This window comes from Carassius gibelio, chromosome B15, assembly GCF_023724105.1.
Source record: "Carassius gibelio isolate Cgi1373 ecotype wild population from Czech Republic chromosome B15, carGib1.2-hapl.c, whole genome shotgun sequence".
NCBI classification, from domain to species: Eukaryota; Metazoa; Chordata; class Actinopteri; order Cypriniformes; family Cyprinidae; genus Carassius; species Carassius gibelio.
In genome coordinates, this window is record NC_068410.1 from 11,621,596 (window position 1) to 11,638,577 (window position 16,982).

The 16,982-nt window shown below is 34.5% G+C and overlaps 1 protein-coding gene across 3 annotated transcripts in view; it reads left to right on the forward strand.

Annotated features, from left to right (window-relative positions):
- Positions 1-561: 561 nt before the first annotated feature.
- LOC127972693 (multidrug and toxin extrusion protein 1) overlaps positions 562-16,982 on the forward strand; it is a 30,875-nt gene continuing 14,454 nt past the window's right edge. For 2 of the 3 annotated variants that reach the window (XM_052576397.1, XM_052576398.1), the window contains exons 1-18: positions 562-620; positions 4,166-4,379; positions 4,604-4,705; positions 4,916-4,981; positions 5,216-5,364; positions 6,651-6,693; positions 6,822-6,866; positions 7,105-7,202; positions 9,700-9,797; positions 9,913-10,026; positions 10,339-10,406; positions 11,018-11,126; positions 11,225-11,300; positions 11,378-11,447; positions 12,072-12,204; positions 12,502-12,596; positions 12,904-12,978; positions 13,058-13,378. In XM_052576397.1, coding sequence (XP_052432357.1) covers positions 598-620; positions 4,166-4,379; positions 4,604-4,705; positions 4,916-4,981; positions 5,216-5,364; positions 6,651-6,693; positions 6,822-6,866; positions 7,105-7,202; positions 9,700-9,797; positions 9,913-10,026; positions 10,339-10,406; positions 11,018-11,126; positions 11,225-11,300; positions 11,378-11,447; positions 12,072-12,204; positions 12,502-12,596; positions 12,904-12,978; positions 13,058-13,330 — 1,851 coding nt within the window. In that variant the 5' untranslated portion in view covers positions 562-597 and the 3' untranslated portion in view covers positions 13,331-13,378. Of the gene's footprint in view, positions 621-4,165; positions 4,380-4,603; positions 4,706-4,915; positions 4,982-5,215; positions 5,365-6,650; positions 6,694-6,821; positions 6,867-7,104; positions 7,203-9,699; positions 9,798-9,912; positions 10,027-10,338; positions 10,407-11,017; positions 11,127-11,224; positions 11,301-11,377; positions 11,448-12,071; positions 12,205-12,501; positions 12,597-12,903; positions 12,979-13,057; positions 13,929-16,982 lie in introns of those variants that run through there. The other variant, XM_052576396.1, reaches the window with a different exon arrangement.

The following is a 16,982-nucleotide window of genomic DNA, read 5'->3' on the forward strand; positions in this document are numbered from 1 at the left end:
TTAAAAATCCCAGCAAGGACATGACGTGTGGTCATCCTATTAAAATTATAAAAATAATTTTTCATGAATATGTTCAATTTCACTATGAATAAATAGAGTCTTTAAAGTAAGCTTAATTTGAAGTGTGATGTTTTTTTTTTTGTTTTTTTTTTATGTTCTTATTTTACTTCCATTCAGGTTCTTCCACACATCAATTTCAAAACAGAAAGTGTCAAGCTCCGAAAAGCTAAGTGCTAACATTCATAAAAGCTAACGTTACCCATTAAAAATTAATTAAGAAAATATGTAACCATATGTAATTCTATAATCTAAATATAGATTACACTTTGGTATGCATTTAGCAATATTTACCTTGCAAAATGTCAACGTTAACAATTTATTTGCAAAAATAGAAAGGCACTAACATCAGACCAAAATATAAGAGACAAATAACAATTGTGTGATAATACTAACGTTAACTCAACTGTAATCAATCCGACTGGCTAAACGCAAAGCACGCATTCAGAGCGCGTGATCACAGTGACGCCCAGATCCACAAAACTGAGCCTCCCACCTCTGTAATAAACACAGAGATGTTAATCCCCTCAGAATTGGTACATGAAAATCGGAGACGTCAGGTGGTAAGAATCGAAACTCAAACGTAGTTTAGAAAACTAGTGCTAAAGAGTTTGTGCAGGATAAATAATGCTTTTATTTTGCTACCTGTTAGGCTATAGAAAGGATATAGGATATAGAACGCACAGGAGAGGGTGAAAGGCCCTTCAGATTTGGGTGATTTTCTTTCCAGACTGCCAAAGCTAAACGAAGAGGACAATATATTATACCTGACAGAAATAGCCAACAGTGGGCTGAGAGTGTTTGGAGACCCCACTTCTGTTTATAGCACGAAAACCGGAGCGGGAATAAACAAACAGCAGACCCATAAATCACACACGACAGCGGGATTTGACGCATCTGTAGGCGGACAACAAGCCGTATTGATTTGGACTGTACCAGCAAACTAAATAACAGTGCCAAAGAGTCAACATAATAGGCAGAATTTCATTAGCTGTATCATTTGCTGTCACCCTCCCTGTTCTCTAAAGCAATTTCTTTGAGCTGATTGGTGATATCGGGATGTCTATGTATGTGGAGGGAATACTGAGAGAGAGACTGTCATTGGAACGCTATTTAAGAACAGCGCGCTACTATATCTACACGGAATCGTCTTGTTAGCCGTCTTCGAACTTATTGTTTTTGGAAAAACAAGACGACGCAATTTCCATCATATCAGCCAAATCATGCGTTTCAGTTAGCTTATAGATCAAGACGTGTTGCATAGTAATCATACGGTTGCCATGGAGACCCTGTTCCTCTGCGCCTCATCCTGGGTAATTAGTGTATGATAACACCTTGATACACTAAATCTCGGTGCGGAAAATTAAATCTACAGAATTAAGCGTATGTAAATGTCGTATTACAAACAATTAGAGAAGTTAACAAAAGAACGAGCCCGATTTAGCCTGCTGCTTTAACTTTGGAGTCATTCTACGAATGTACAGACTTCCAAGTGATGTTTTTACAGACACACAATGCGTTTCATTCAATTCAGTCACGTGTACTGCAGAGTGGTGTTGAAGTAAATCATCAGGGTTTCAGGCGTGAATACAAGCAAATAGGGATATGCCGGAATAAAATTTTCGTGTTGTGATTAATTGCTTATGCTTTTATCATGATATATGGTATTATCATGGTATTGACATTTCGGTCATAATACAGTAGCTATAACAGGTTTAATAACTTCTTTCTTATAACAAATATAACTGAATATTTAAATACAATAAAGCAATATAGAAAAAAATATATTAATTAATCTTTGTTAAAAAAATACAAGTCTTAGTTCATGTTAGCTCATTAAATAACACAGTTGAAACTTTCGATTTTAACAATGTGTTATTAAATATTGGAATACCTTAAAGTGTGAACGAACAATAAAGAATCAAAACACTTTCAGACAATATCTATGGTATGTAGTGCAGATTAAAATGTAAAACAAGTTTGAAAATGAATAGCCTATTAAGTCTAAATATTTAATTATTTGGCACAGTGATGAACACCATAGCGAATCCACAAATCTTAATGGCTATTTAAATCTATTGTTTTAGATAGTAGCGCAGCTGCTTTATTTATGGGGTTTCCAGGGTAAGGGCTGCATTTTCTGTAGTTTAGCGCCATCTGCTGTCAAAGAGTGAATGTGCTTTCATTCAGCACGTCTCTCAGTGCTCCCCCATGTGCTTCTCATGCATACTTGTTTACATTAGAGCGCACACAGGTCTTTCAAGAAGCATATAGTGGTGTTGTGCAGTTTGACCATTTGATGGGAAAAGTATATTTAAATTATATCCCATATTCTGAAAAATTTGTAATTTATAATTTATCACAATATTTAGAAGTGCCCACAACAACAATATCGTGCATATTCATTTCCGTGATATATCGCATTACCGAATTCCGGCACAAGTCTACAAGCAAATCAATATCAAACATTCCCCTAAGTTATCTGTCATTTAATATCACTAGATTTCTTTGTCAGGAATCATTCTGTCATGGTTGGCCTTTGTTTAAAGCATGCACTTTATAAAAGGATGCAGTACATTTCTAGAAGAACAAGGCAACCGTATAGTTAGCCTTTATATATATTATGAAGTTATGAAGAACGTGGGAAGTTTTCCAGTAGGCCAATTATTAAAGCTCTGTTGCCCCCTCTTGTGTCCAGTTCATGGTGTGTATTCGAACCATTGTCCAAGTTCTAGTTCATGTGGAAGAATAACAGGGATGAGAATCTGGAACAATTCCAGTTCCTTAAGATTCTATTAATGAATTGTTTAGCACTTTTAAATAATATAAAGGAAAAAGAAGTGTTCCTTTGTTAGATGATGAGAGAATTTTAATTATAGAACTTTTACTCCCACTAGTAACTTAAAGTAAATACTGTAGCATACTACTTTACCATACTATAGTAAAGTGTATTATACTGTATATATTATAGTATTTACAACACTTTTTAATGAATGCTACAGCATACTGTACTATTTACAACTGATAAACTGTAATAAATACTGTAGTATACTTTAGTTTTTACTACAGTAAACTGAAGTGTATTGTAGAATACTATAAAATATAAACTTAGTACATTATTAGGTAAAGTAATTTGTTTAAATAACTATAGTTGTTATATTACAACAAATTAATGTATGTACTTTACTATAGAATTGTTCAGAAACACTATAGTATTAACTATGAATTACTATTGTATTTTTTCATGTCGTTTGTCTTTTTGCAGCATTTTAAATCTGTCAAAACACAACAAACGACGAGGTAACCTAAATGTATGTCATTATAAAATTTGACTGACAGACCTCATTCTCAATAATTCGGTGTCTAAAGATAAAAGTTGTTGTGTGAACAACTAGTCAGTAACAACGCTAAAATTATTATCATTAGCGAGTTATAATCTGTATGTTTGATTCATTAAAAAGACCAGACTCATTAGAGTCGTTCGTTCACTGTTGATTCAGTGGTAATATTGTGGCGCCAGTCTCACAACAATGACGTATGTCCTAATTCCGTAAATAAGAATTCAGAATCATTAGATGGACATTCAAGAAAAATTAAATATATTCGAGATTTGACATGGAAATTAAGGCCTAGTAGACTACCCCAAGTTGGCTTTGTTAGTATTTGATCAAATGTGAGCTGTGCTTTAAAATGGCACATTAAAAAAAAATAATAATAATATTTTTGGAGTATGTTTTACAAGAAAACAGTTTTTTTATTTATTGTTACTTGACATTTCCTTGCAATTATTTGTGAAATTTACTAGGAATTTCTGAGTGTGTTCTAAAATTGTTTCAAAAATTTATTTTTTCCAATTTATATATATTGTGTCAGTCAGTTTCATTTAATGAAAATCCTGACTGTTCTGGCACATGCTGAACATATTTCTCAAATTCCCATCTTGAAACCATTCTCTAAAATTAAATATATACAATATATAATACATATACACATACAATGTCTGTTGTATTTATCTCATCTAGATGCAGATTTCAACCCTTGCACTCATGTGCTTTATCTAATCAGTCAGCTTTTAAGATAGTGAAACTTTGCCACATTGCCCTGTTAGTGTACACAGCTGCAGCAGCGGGACCGTCCCTGCCCCTTCTCTGGCCTCACTGCAGATCAGGTTTAAGGAGATCATGGAGGTTTCAAGTCCCAGGACTGAAGCTTCAGCAATTGACCCTAGTTCCAAGCTTTTCTGCTGCAGATCTGTGAGGCGTTGCATCCCTCTGGTATATAGACAGGAGCTCTACCACATCCTGTGCCTGACTGGACCCATGGTAATTTTTCTCTCACTTACACTCATGTATGAATGTAAAATATTCATCTATTCATATTAACATAAAGGAAACCTTGGAAGTTTTAAATCAGTTTCACCTCATGTGGCAAAGAATGAATCTGCAAGACAGAAAAGCAAAGAAATGTCATTATTTCCTCCACATACTGTAACCCAGTGCTCTCATATACTTGTCATCCACTGAGAATTCTCAGGTTGTCATTCCAGGTTGCATCGCACATTCTGAATCATCTTCTGCCATTTGTCATAACAATATTTTGCGGTCGCCTGGGAAACAGTGTGCTGGCTGGTTATGGAATGGCCTCAGCTGTGAGTTTATGTTTTGCTCTGCTTATTGTTTCTCTGGAATGTTACGTACTTGTCTGTGGTAAAACAGAAAAATGTATATGAAGTGCAAACGTTGGCACAGCACTGTAAAAGTTCAGCCGTGTCACACGCTTTTGGTTTTAAAGCTTGTGTATTGAAGTAGTTCGGAGCATGGCTGAGAGGAAGCTGATGCTTGTTATTCTGATTCATCAGACGATTAACATAACTGCAGCTACAGGTGGAGGTCTTGCACTGGCGGCTGACACCCTTATCTCTCAGGTACGAAAATATGTATGGATATGCAGTGGTGTCCAACAGGATGAGACCAGACCAGAGAGGTGGGATGTAAACCTATATTGAATTAGGCGGAAAAAAGCAAAAATGGACCTCCTGGATCTTTTGCAATGAAACACGAAATACATAACATTCTGCTAAAATTCTAAATATGGTACCATATGATACATTCAGGAATACAGAAGAAATATTTGAATTATGATCTAATGTTCTTGTCAGACCTTCGGTGGGAAGAATCTGCGCCGGGTTGGCATCATCTTGCAGAGGAGTGTCCTGATCCTCCTAATCTTCTGTTTGCCCTGTTGGGGTGTACTCATCAACACCCAGCCCCTTCTCCTGCTGCTGGGTCAAGATCCAGAGGTGGCCAGGTGATTCACTGCAAAAATAAATGATATTATTAAAATAAATTAAATGATTGAATTAAATAAAATATTTTTGTCTTCTTGTTCATTAGACTATCTTATTATATATAATATTTTACATTTATACATTTTTTGTTCATATTAAAAAGATATTAAATATATTTCATTTTATTTGTCTTACCCAATAAGAATTTTTTTTTTTTTTTTTTTTTTTTAAAGGAAACTTTTAATGAACATTCTCTGAGTATTTCCTCTCAGGCCATCCAAGATGTAGATGAGTTTCTTACTTCATCTGAACAGATTTGGACTGGAGAAATTTAGCATTGCATTATTCCCCAATGGATCCTCTGCAGTGAATGGGTGCCGTCATGATGAGAGCCAAACTGTTGACAAAAACATCACAATCGTCCACAAGTAATCCACATGACTCAATAAATGAATATCAAATCAAATCAATAAATGAATGTATTGTGAAGTGAAAAGCTGTGTATTTGAATAAAATAAAAAATAAAAAAATTATAATTAAGGTGTTGTGACTTTAAACTTTCACTTCTGGCCAAAATACCAATCCATAATTCATAATAATGCTGGATTACAAACATGCAGCTTTCACTTCACAAGGTATTAATTGGTGGGACTGTAGTCATGTGGATTACTTCTGGATTATTGAGATGTTTTTATCAGATGTTTGAACTACAAATTCCAGCAAATTTTCATTTTGGGGGGATTAACGTCTAACAAAATATACTGAGGTTTATGCTAAAAACAAGAAAAACAGATATTTTTCAGTGGGAAAAAGTTTCAAGATATATTCTCTAAAACATTTTGCTTCAAGAAAATGTATATTGTTTCAAAGACATTTATGTTTTAATATTGATTTATCTGCCAACAGTAGGTGGTGAATGACTCATTGTTTACTGTTAAGAATGAATAAATGATTTTGACAAGAATCAAAAAAGCTATATTTATTCATGTCAGTGTAAAGTTATAGATCCCCAAAGTTTTGTACAAATAAAGATAGTGTCTGAGAATGACAGTCCTCCTTATCTCTTTTCTAGCAAATATATTTGGCAATAAAAACCATTTCTAAATAAATATTGACGATGTTGTTAAATGAGGCATTTTAATGTGCTCAGGCACACGCTCTAATACTTCATTTAGATGCAGGCCAAGATGAAAATGACACTGCACAGCAGATTTATTCTGCTGTATGAACACTCACAGCTCTCTTTTTAAAATCATTCATGTTGCCTTGTCCTCTATATCACAGTCACAAATGTGCTTCTTTTCAGGATAGCTCAACTCTACGTGGTTTGTTACCTGCCAGCAGTTCCAGTGAGTCATAAAAAATAGCATAATTTTCCTCTTGCCAGCACAGTCACATAATTTACATGACATAGCTTGAAATATGATACATATATACACAACCAGCAGAGTTTCTCATTCTCTCTCTTTTCAAACAGGCTTTGTTTTTGCATCAGCTGCAAGTAGCCTATCTCCAGAACCAGGTATGCAATCTTTTTTTTTTTTGGCAGATAAGTGTAGATAAGCACCTTAGCTGAGCTCTTCAAAAAGCATTGTTGCATGCAAGATCTTAAAACCTGCAGAGCTGTGTAACTATCCCAGTCAGCTTCCAACTGTTACGGTATGATCTTTAGTAACTTCATATGTGTCACTCAATGTAATGTCACAGCAGTGACTATAGATCCAAAGAATGGTTTAACAGTGGTTGTTTTGTTTCTGAAGGGAGTGATTCTGCCTCAGATGTATGCAGCCATTGCAGCCAACATTGCAAATGTGGTGACAAACTACATCCTTCTGAACTGGTTGAACCTTGGGTTATAGTAAGTTTGAAGGGTTGTAATCTCTGTCAATCATTTATACACAGTTGTGGTGCATTGGTTATTTACGCAATAGTTCCAGTTCTCGAAACAGAGTGAACATAAAGGTGCTAGTCATATCATTAGAATATCATCAAAAAGTATATTTAAATTTATTAAATTTATTTCACTAATTCCATTCAAAAAGTTAAGCTTGTATATTATATTCATTCATTATACATAGAATGATATATCTCAAATGTTTATTTCTTTTAATTTTGATGATTATAACTGACAACTAAGGAAAATACCAAATTTAGTATCTCAGAAAATTAGAATTTTACTTAAGACCAATACAAAGAAAGGATTTTTAGAAATCATGAAACTAACATGAAAAGTATGAGCATGTACAACACTCAATACTTAGTTGGGGCTCCTTTTGCCTGAATTACTGCAGCAATGCGGCGTGGCATGGAGTCGATCAGTCTGTGGCACTGCTCAGGTGTTATGAGAGCCCAGGTTGCTCTGATAGTGGCCTTCAGCTCTTCTGCATTGTTGGGTCTGGCGTATCGCATCTTCCTCTTCACAATAACCCATAGATTTTCTATGAGGTTAAGGTCAGGCGAGTTTGCTGGCCAATTAAGAACAGGGATACCATGGTCCTTAAACCAGGTACTGGTAGCTTTGGCAATGTGTGCAGGTGCCAAGTCCTGTTGAAAAATGAAATCTGCATCTCCATAAAGTTGGTCAGCAGCAGGAAGCATGAAGTGCTCTAAAACTTCCTTGTATACGGCTGTGTTGACCTTGGACCTCAGAAAACACAGTGGGGACCAACACCAGCAGATGACATGGCACCGCTAACAATCACTGACTGCGGAAACTTTACACTGGACCTCAAGCAACGTGTATTGTGTGCCTCTTCTCTCTTCTTCCAGACTCTGGGACCCTGATTTCCAAAGGAAATGCTAAATTTACTTTCATCAGAGAACATAACTTTGGACCACTCAGCAGCAGTCCAGTCCTTTTTTTGTCTTTAGCCCAGGCGAGGGCTTCTGACGCTGTCTGTTGTTAAAGAGTGGCTTGACACAAGGAATGCAACAGCTGAAACCCATGTCTTGCATATGTCTGTGCATTGTGGTTCTTGAAGCACTGACTCCAGCTACAGTCCACTCTTTGTGAATCTCCCCCACATTTTTGAATGGGTTCTGTTTCACAATCCTCTCCAGGGTGCGGTTATCCCTATTGCTTGTACACTTTTTTCTACCGTATCTTTTCCTTCCCTTCGCCTCTCTATTAATGTGCTTGGTCACAGAGCTCTGTGAACAGACAGCCTCTTTTGCAATGACCTTTTGTATCTTGCCCTCCTTGTGCAATGTGTCAATGGTCGTCCTATGGACAACTGTCAAGTCAGCAGTCATCCCCATGATTATGTAGCCTACAGAACTATACTGAGAGACCATTTAAAAGCCTTTGCAGGTGTTTTGAGTTAATAAACTGATTAGAGTGTGGCACCAGGTGTCTTCAATATTGAACCTTTTCACAATATTCAAATTTTTTGAGATACTGAATTTGGTATTTTCCTTAGTTGTCAGTTATAATCATCAAAATTAAAAGGAATAAACATTTAAAATATGCCAATCTGTGTGTAATGAATAAATATAATATACAAGTTTAACTTTTTGAATGGAATTAGTGCAATAAATCAACTTTTTGATGATATTGTTGATGATATAATTATATACCTAGCACCTGTATTTAGTCATGCAGTAATGTGACTACTTGAGCAGTCAAACTGTTTCTCGATTTATTCGAAGACTCTGGTTCATTTAGGAGTAAATCAAGTCACTGTCTTTCTGAGCTTTCTATTGCATCATCACTTAACCAATTTATTCAATACACTGATTCAGTAAACAGGCTCTAATACATTTTACATTTATTCATTTAGCTGAAGCTTTTATCCAAAGCGACTTACAATTGCTATATATGTCATAGGTCACACTCCTCTGGAGCAAATAGGGGTTAAGTTTCTTGTTCAGGGACACATTGGTGTCTCACAGTGGATTCGAACCCGGGTCTCTCACACCAAAGGCATGTGACTTATCCACTGTGCCAACATAATTATGATTTTTTTTTTTTGGTCAAAATTCTGAATTTAATCATGTATTCAAATCAAAAAAATCAACATTGTGTCATAATTAAGGCATTTAAAGTTATTATTTTGACTTTTCATGACTTAACACAGCATGATTTTTTTCTTATGTGGCTGAAAGAGGCTTCCATATGATTCTGGTATATCATTGTATATGATATGGCTCTGTTTGGAACTATTTTTGTTTGTAGAATAAAAATACTCATGTGGAGCTTTTCTCCTTCAGTAATTAGGTTTAGTGATAGGGTAAGGACTTAGATATGTAGAGGTGGAGCTGGACTAGGACAAGCTCCACCCATGTTATCCATACAAGGACATGCAACTACTCTACCATTTTTACAGTCGTGTATTTTTCTGGCTTTTGTATTTTAGTGGATCTGCTGCTGCCAATACCATATGTCAGATCTATATTTGTGTTTTCCTCTATTTATATATTCGCTGGAAGAAACTGCATGTTGAAACATGGGGAGGTGAGCTAACTAGCTAGTTAAACTTAGAGATAAACCAGTCAACCTTACTATATTGTTTAAATAAATGCATAAAATACCACTCTATGTTTGTGAGGTCTTTCTCTGCTCTCCACAGGCTGGTCATGTGACTCACTGCAGGAGTGGGATGGATATATGAAACTGGCCATCCCCAGTTCCTTGATGCTCTGCTTTGACTGGTGGATTTATGAGATTGGAGGATTCTTAGCAGGTGCTTTCTAAAGACTAAACTCGAAAACAAACCTTTGTGTTAATACACAGAAACCACTGCCTGTAAAATGAAATTGGATTATGCATTTTATTAGGCCTAGACATGAGGAATGGCCTCCAATTAAAATGTTTGTTTGGATGTAGTGCTTAATGTGGTTTAAGGTTATTAATTTCAGCCACAAATGATTTTTCATGCATGATTGCTTTAGGAAAATAGAAAATGCTTGTGTAAAAGCTTAAGCACAGAGAGAAACCACTTTAGTGTAACATTATAATGCTTTCAAATGCATTCCCTTATGTCTGTCTCTTTCAGGCATGTTAGGAGAGATGAATCTGGCAGCTCTACATGCAGTCAATATGCTGGCTCTTACAAGCTACGTGGTAATTTTTAGTCTTAGTATTTACCCAATTATAAATTTCCCCAAGGAAAATGAACAGATGCTTCCATTTTCTCTACTTTGTCCCTTGTCAAACAATGATTTACTTGATACATTATCAGAAAAACAAAGTATATGAAATTTATTAGAGAACTCATAAATTACGAATAACTAGGTTTACACATATCCATTCAAAGGTTTGAGATCAACAAGATTTGTTTTTAATTAATTGATTCATATATGGATGCAGTAAATGGATCAAAAGACATTTTTAAAGTTCCAAAATATTTATGTTTAAATAAATGCTTTTCTTTTGAACGTTCTAAACATAACTGTTTCCACTGATAATAACATGTCTCTTGAGAATCAAATCAGTCAGCATATTAGAATGGTTTCTGAAGGATCATGTGACACTGAAGAATGGAGTAATGGCTGCTGAAAATTCGGCATTGTCAACACAGGAATAAATTACATTTTGTAAAAATATATTAACATAGAAAAGCGATTTAAAATTATAATCATATTTTAATGTTTTTCTGATGAGAAAAAAAGGTGTCCTTGGTGAGCATAAGAGATGTCTCTAAATGACCCCAATGTATTTTCCTGGGATGCCAGTTTCCTTTAGGGTTTAATGGTGCGGCGTGTGTACGTGTGGGTAATGCACTTGGAGCAGGAGATACGGCCGGAGCCATCCTCACCAGCAAGGTGTCCCTCACCTGCGCAGGTTTACAAACAGTCATATTCCGTATAGACACAGTCATCTTTCATTGTCTGCTCATGTCTGACACGTCCTTTTTCTTTTCCTTTATCTTTTGGATGCAGCTGCCTTCGCTGTTTTGCAAGGTCTTGTGCTTGCATCAACAAAAACTGTGATTGGTTTCTTATTTACATCAGACAGGTAGTTATCTGTGTTTGTCTTGCAGTAATGATGTTCTTTAAACAGTACTGTACTGGTGATAGTGTCTTATTCTGTAGGCATATTGTGGCGCTCGTCTCCAAACTCTTAAACGTCTATTGTGTGCACCAGTTGTTTGATGGTCTTGTTGTGAGTACTTTACATTGCTAGAACTTTTTTTTTTGTGTGTGTTTTAAGTGTTTTATTTTTATGCATGGTTTTAGAGTAAAAGAAAAAAAAGAAATCTGTAATTTTTTGTTACGTTGAAAAAAGTGTTGGCTATATCATGATTTAAAAAAGTTATTAATAATACGAGATTAAAAGAAAATACTATTTCAATCTTTCTTCCTAAAGCTTATAATGTTTAATTCACTGTTTTACTTGCCATTTTATGCATTTGTAACAATTGACAGCTAAAATTAATTTAAAGGAAAATTTATTGTTTTTTGCAATAAATACATACATTAAATAAAACATATATAATGAGTAATGAAGAATGTATTTTGAATTAAGTTTATTTCTCACCCCATTGGAGAATTGTTTTTCTGTTTTTGAAACATAATTGTAACAATAATATAGTTGCCAATGAGGTAAGAAAATATTTCATGGAAAAAATCATATGCACATTTAACCTGCTTTAGTAAATTAAAGAAAAAAAATTATTTTGGCAGTGTAATCATTTAAGCTAATAGTTTTTGAATGCACAGTCAGATAAATGTTCTGTAAATGCAAAAATGCAAATGTCTAAATGTATTCTTTTGTTCTGTCCTCAAGTGTGTCAGCATGGGTATTCTGTTGGGTTCAGGGAAGCAGAAGATTGCAGCTTTAGTAAATTTCCTTGGGTATTACTGCATTGGACTTCCACTTGGCGCTTCACTCATGTTTGCTGCGAAATTAGACCTTATTGGTTTGTTTTCCTTCATTTTTTCATGCTAGGATCTTATTAACAATTCAAATAAATTGTCACTCATTGTACTCGTTGATATTCTTTGACCTTGTCATCTTCTGTGGTCACCATGTTAGCATCTGGTTTCTAAATCATAATTTTATTGGGTTGAAGCACGTAGAGAACATCAGTGGACTCAGAACAGGTCCCTGCAGAATTGCATTAATGCATCTTGAGCACTCAGAACAGCATTCATTAAAACATCTCTGTAATGAGATAACAGCTGTCCTACAGCAATGTCCTCTCTTGCTTTCACAGGCTTTATGCTGGGACTTCTCGTTTCTGTTTGTGTGCAGTCCAGTATTTTCATTGCAGTCATTCTTAAACTCAACTGGGAGCAAGTGACTAAAGAGGTATATTTCAGTATTTCAGGTGTGCTTTGTATTTTTGAATTACAATTCACAGTCTATTTTACATCATAATGTGTTGAAAACAAATATTCAGTGAGGGAAAAAATATAGGATGAGACTAGATTATGACATCAGGATTTGATCAGATTATGAAAAGTGGCTACATACATATATTTTTTTAAAGCTGTTTGTTAACATTTTCCTTCCAGAAATGCAACTGTAGTTTTTTGTTAAAATCTTTATGCTTTTAATTCTTTTCTGTTCTCATCAATTATATGGTATGATGTATGGTACATCCATAACATTTCAGGCTGTGGAAAGAGCTGGAAAGCGTAAAATCCCTGCAATGTCCACTCCGGATAGTCTCACAGCAAGGCACAGAGAGGTATGTCTGATGACCTTTACTGCATCTTAACACAAAACATCTCTGGAAACTTGAGCTTGATGTCTTTTGTTGCTCTCAGAATGGGGATGAGTACATGAGCATGAACTCAAATGATCAGAACGAGGAGACAGACGTGGAGGAAAAGCCCCCAGTTCTGCTCTCTACCGCTCAGCTGATCCTCAGGAGGGGTCTGACCACCCTCGCTGCTCTTCTCATCCTAGCTGCTGGGATAGCTGTCCATCTCACTGTGCCTTTACCTGAGGTGTCTTACGCTGTCAAAGCAAATACTACTTTGGACTTAAATGTTACTACGCCTTCATCTCTCATCCATTCAACTACAGTCTCAATGTGAAAACCAGAGGCTAGAGCTGCAGCTGTTCAAACATGCAGTTTTTCCCAGGTATTTTCTGTTTAGCCATTTTCTAGAACGTTATAGTTTCCAAAACACGTTTAATCATTTCTGAAGCATTAGATATAAACAGAAATGCAACTATATTTGATTTTAAGAATATTTTGTTTTGTTGGAAAACAAGACAAAACACTGATTAAGAACGTAATATTTTAAAAACTTCTATTTGAAAACCTATTTTCAAAAACATCATAGCTTTGCATAATATGCAACAAATACAACTGCATAGTTTTCAATCATGAGCAGTCTCTGAATCATATTTCATATAATCAGGCATTCCTTATTTGATTTGTTTTGATTAAAAAAACTGATTAAAGGTTAAAATGTTAACACACATGGTCTGATATTGATTCATCCTTGGCACACATCCTTAATATTTTAAACATAATTAGAAAAGAATAAAAGGAGACGTATTTGTGTATGCACAATATTTATTTACAAACTGTAGAAAAGTTACATGTATAAAATAACATACTTGTATAATTTGTTACTCATCACACATTTGTAATATTAAAATTCATGAGTCCAGTTATAGGATCTCTTTTTCTCTTTTTTTCTTATTCTTCTTTATTCAAATCTTGCCAGAACTTTCAGCTTTGTGAACATCACATTGGTTCAAAGGTTGGTGTGAGGCACTGAGGAAGGGAAAAACATGTTAATGTTTGCCTTTCTGCTTAAATCACATCCACTGTATATGATGGTCCAACACATTGTGGGTCTAATGTACATAAGTTTAGGTATTAGTCACTCCTGTAATTGATTCCTGGAACCCGATTGATGATTCAATGATTTGTTTTTATATGTTCTTGGCTGTGAGATGTACTATATTAAGAAACAAACCAAATCTACAATTACAGTGACATTACCAGCAAACTACAATCGAAAGCCAGTTGTAATGATAAACAAACCTTAGCTTTTAAATGTTAAAGTCATATTTTCTCTAGCTTAAAAGAGCAGCTGGATGAATCATTTCATTTGGGTTAATGGAGGGGGATGTGGAAAAGAGGAAAGATAACATGTGAATGGCATGCAGGTACAAATATTGGTGATTGTAATCTGAAGGTCATTGAAAGTGTAAAGGCCAAAGGTCATGTGGAGTATAAAAAAACTGAGAAAGAGATGATTTAGTTGCGTAAGTTTTATGCAAAGTGTTTAAATGAGCTTTTACACTGTTGTTTAATGTTTTTAAAGAAAGACATCTCTTATGCTCACCAAGGCAATCAAAAATACAGTAGAAACGGCAATATTGCGAAAATGATTAGTTTAAAATGTTTTATTTTTTAATATATTTTGAAATGTAATTTATTCCTATGATGGAAATGCTTTATTCAGAAGGATTACTCCAGTCTTCAGTGTCACATGATCCTTCAGAAATCATTCTAATATCCTGATTTTCTGCTCAAGAAACTTTTCTTATCATCAATTTTGAAAGCAGCTTTATTATTGCTTAATATGCTTAATTTTACTGAGTGTGCACTGCTTAATATTTTTGTATAAGCCATAATACATTTATTTCAGGATTGTTTGATGAAATAAGAAGTTCATAAGATCAACATTTATTTCAAATATGTTTTTGTAACAATGTAAAATGTCACTTTTAACCATTTTAATGCATCCAATACTGAATAAAAGTACAAATGGCTTTATGTATTAATATATATATACACACACACGCACACACACACATATACACACACATATATATATATATACAGTGGGGATCGAAAGTTTGGGCACCCCTTGCAGAATCTGTGAAAATATGAGTAATTTTCAAAAAATAAGAGAGATCATACTAAATGCATGTTATTTTTTATTTAATACTGTCCTGAGTAAGATATTGTGCATAAAATATATTAACATTTAGTCTACAAGACAAAAGAAATGCTGTAATTATTAAAATAACCCTACTCAAAAGTTTGGAAACCCTTGGTTCTTAGTACTGTGTGCTGTTACCTGATGATCCTTGACTGTCTTTCTGTTTTGTGATGGTTGTGCATGAGTCCCTTGTTTGTTCTGAACAGTTAAACTGAACAGCGTTCTTCAGAAAAATCTTTAAGCTCCTGCAGATTCTTCAGTTTTCCAGTATCTTTGCATATTTGAACCCTTTCCAGCAGGGACTTTATGATTTTGAGATGCATCTTATCACACTGAGGACATCTGAGGGACTCAAACACAACTATTTAAAAAGATTCAAACATTCACTGATGCTCCAGAAGGAAACAAGATGTATTAAGAGCTGGGGGGTGAAAACTTTTGAACACAATGAAGATGGCCAAATTTGTCTTATTTTGTTGAAATATAATTTTTTTCCATTTAGTTCTGCCCTTCGTAAGCAACAGAAGATACTTGTATGTTTCCCGGTACACAAATTAAGTACAATTTACCTTGATCTTCAAATTCCAAAAGTTTTCAGTACTAAATAAAAAATAACATGCATTTAATATGATCTCTCTTATTTTTTGAAAATTACTCATATTTTCACAGATTCTGCAAGGGGTGCCCAAACTTTCGATCCCCACTGTATATGTAAGAATTATAATAGCAATTTTTTGAGCTATATAGTATTTTCATTAAAAAATGTAATACTTTAACAACTGTATTTACAACCCATAAATATAATGATTATATTTAATATAGCCAGTATTGAGTTTAATATTTATAGTTTAGCGTATTTAACAGCAGACTTCTACCTCTAACTATGTAACCCATGCCTGAGTTACAGCTGCCTCTAGCTCCACCACAACAACGTTACTTTGAAAAAAGCTTTACATATTACTTATTATTACTTAAATTAATGACTTATTGTGTCACAGCTTGGTGAATCTTTACTAGTGGAGTGTTCTCTGGAATACACATGAAAACTAAACAGAAAATAAAAGTCAGTTATTAACCTGTTAAATGTCACCCCGTCCCGTATACGGGATGCCTACGTTGACTATACTATATTACAATCAAATCTAATCTAATCTTGACAAACTATATATCGTCATCATCAGAAGTTATATATCACTTGAAAACATAAAATCTCAAAATTCATCCTTCAAAACCCATTTTAAAATCAGACATTGCATTACCATGTTTGATGTACCATTTACATGGTAATGCAATGTCTGATTTTAAAATGGGTTTTGAAGGATGAATTTTGAGATTTTATGTTTTCAAGTGATATATAACTTCTGATGATTTCTAAAAAGTGATAGAGAAAAAGGCAACGAGGAAGTCTTTTTTTTAAACAAAGGTCAAAGCTCCTTTTGTAATGTAGATTTCTGAGGGTGCACTCTTGTCATAAATTCATCTATTACTTTTGCTACATAATGTTTAACAAAAAATATTGGTAAAATATATATTTGGGAGTCTTAGACCTTTCCAACGATATATAGTTTGTCAAGATTAGATAAGATTTGATTGTAATATAGTATAGTCAACGTAGGCGTCCCGTATACGGGACGGGGTGACATTTAACAGGTTAATTATCTTGTAATAAGATTTCAAAAATAACTGATTGATCTTGTGAAAAAAATCTATTGTCAGGATTGCAAACATCCTCCTCCCATCCTGTGGATTAAATCAAAGCTTCTCGTTGTCTTCACCTCAG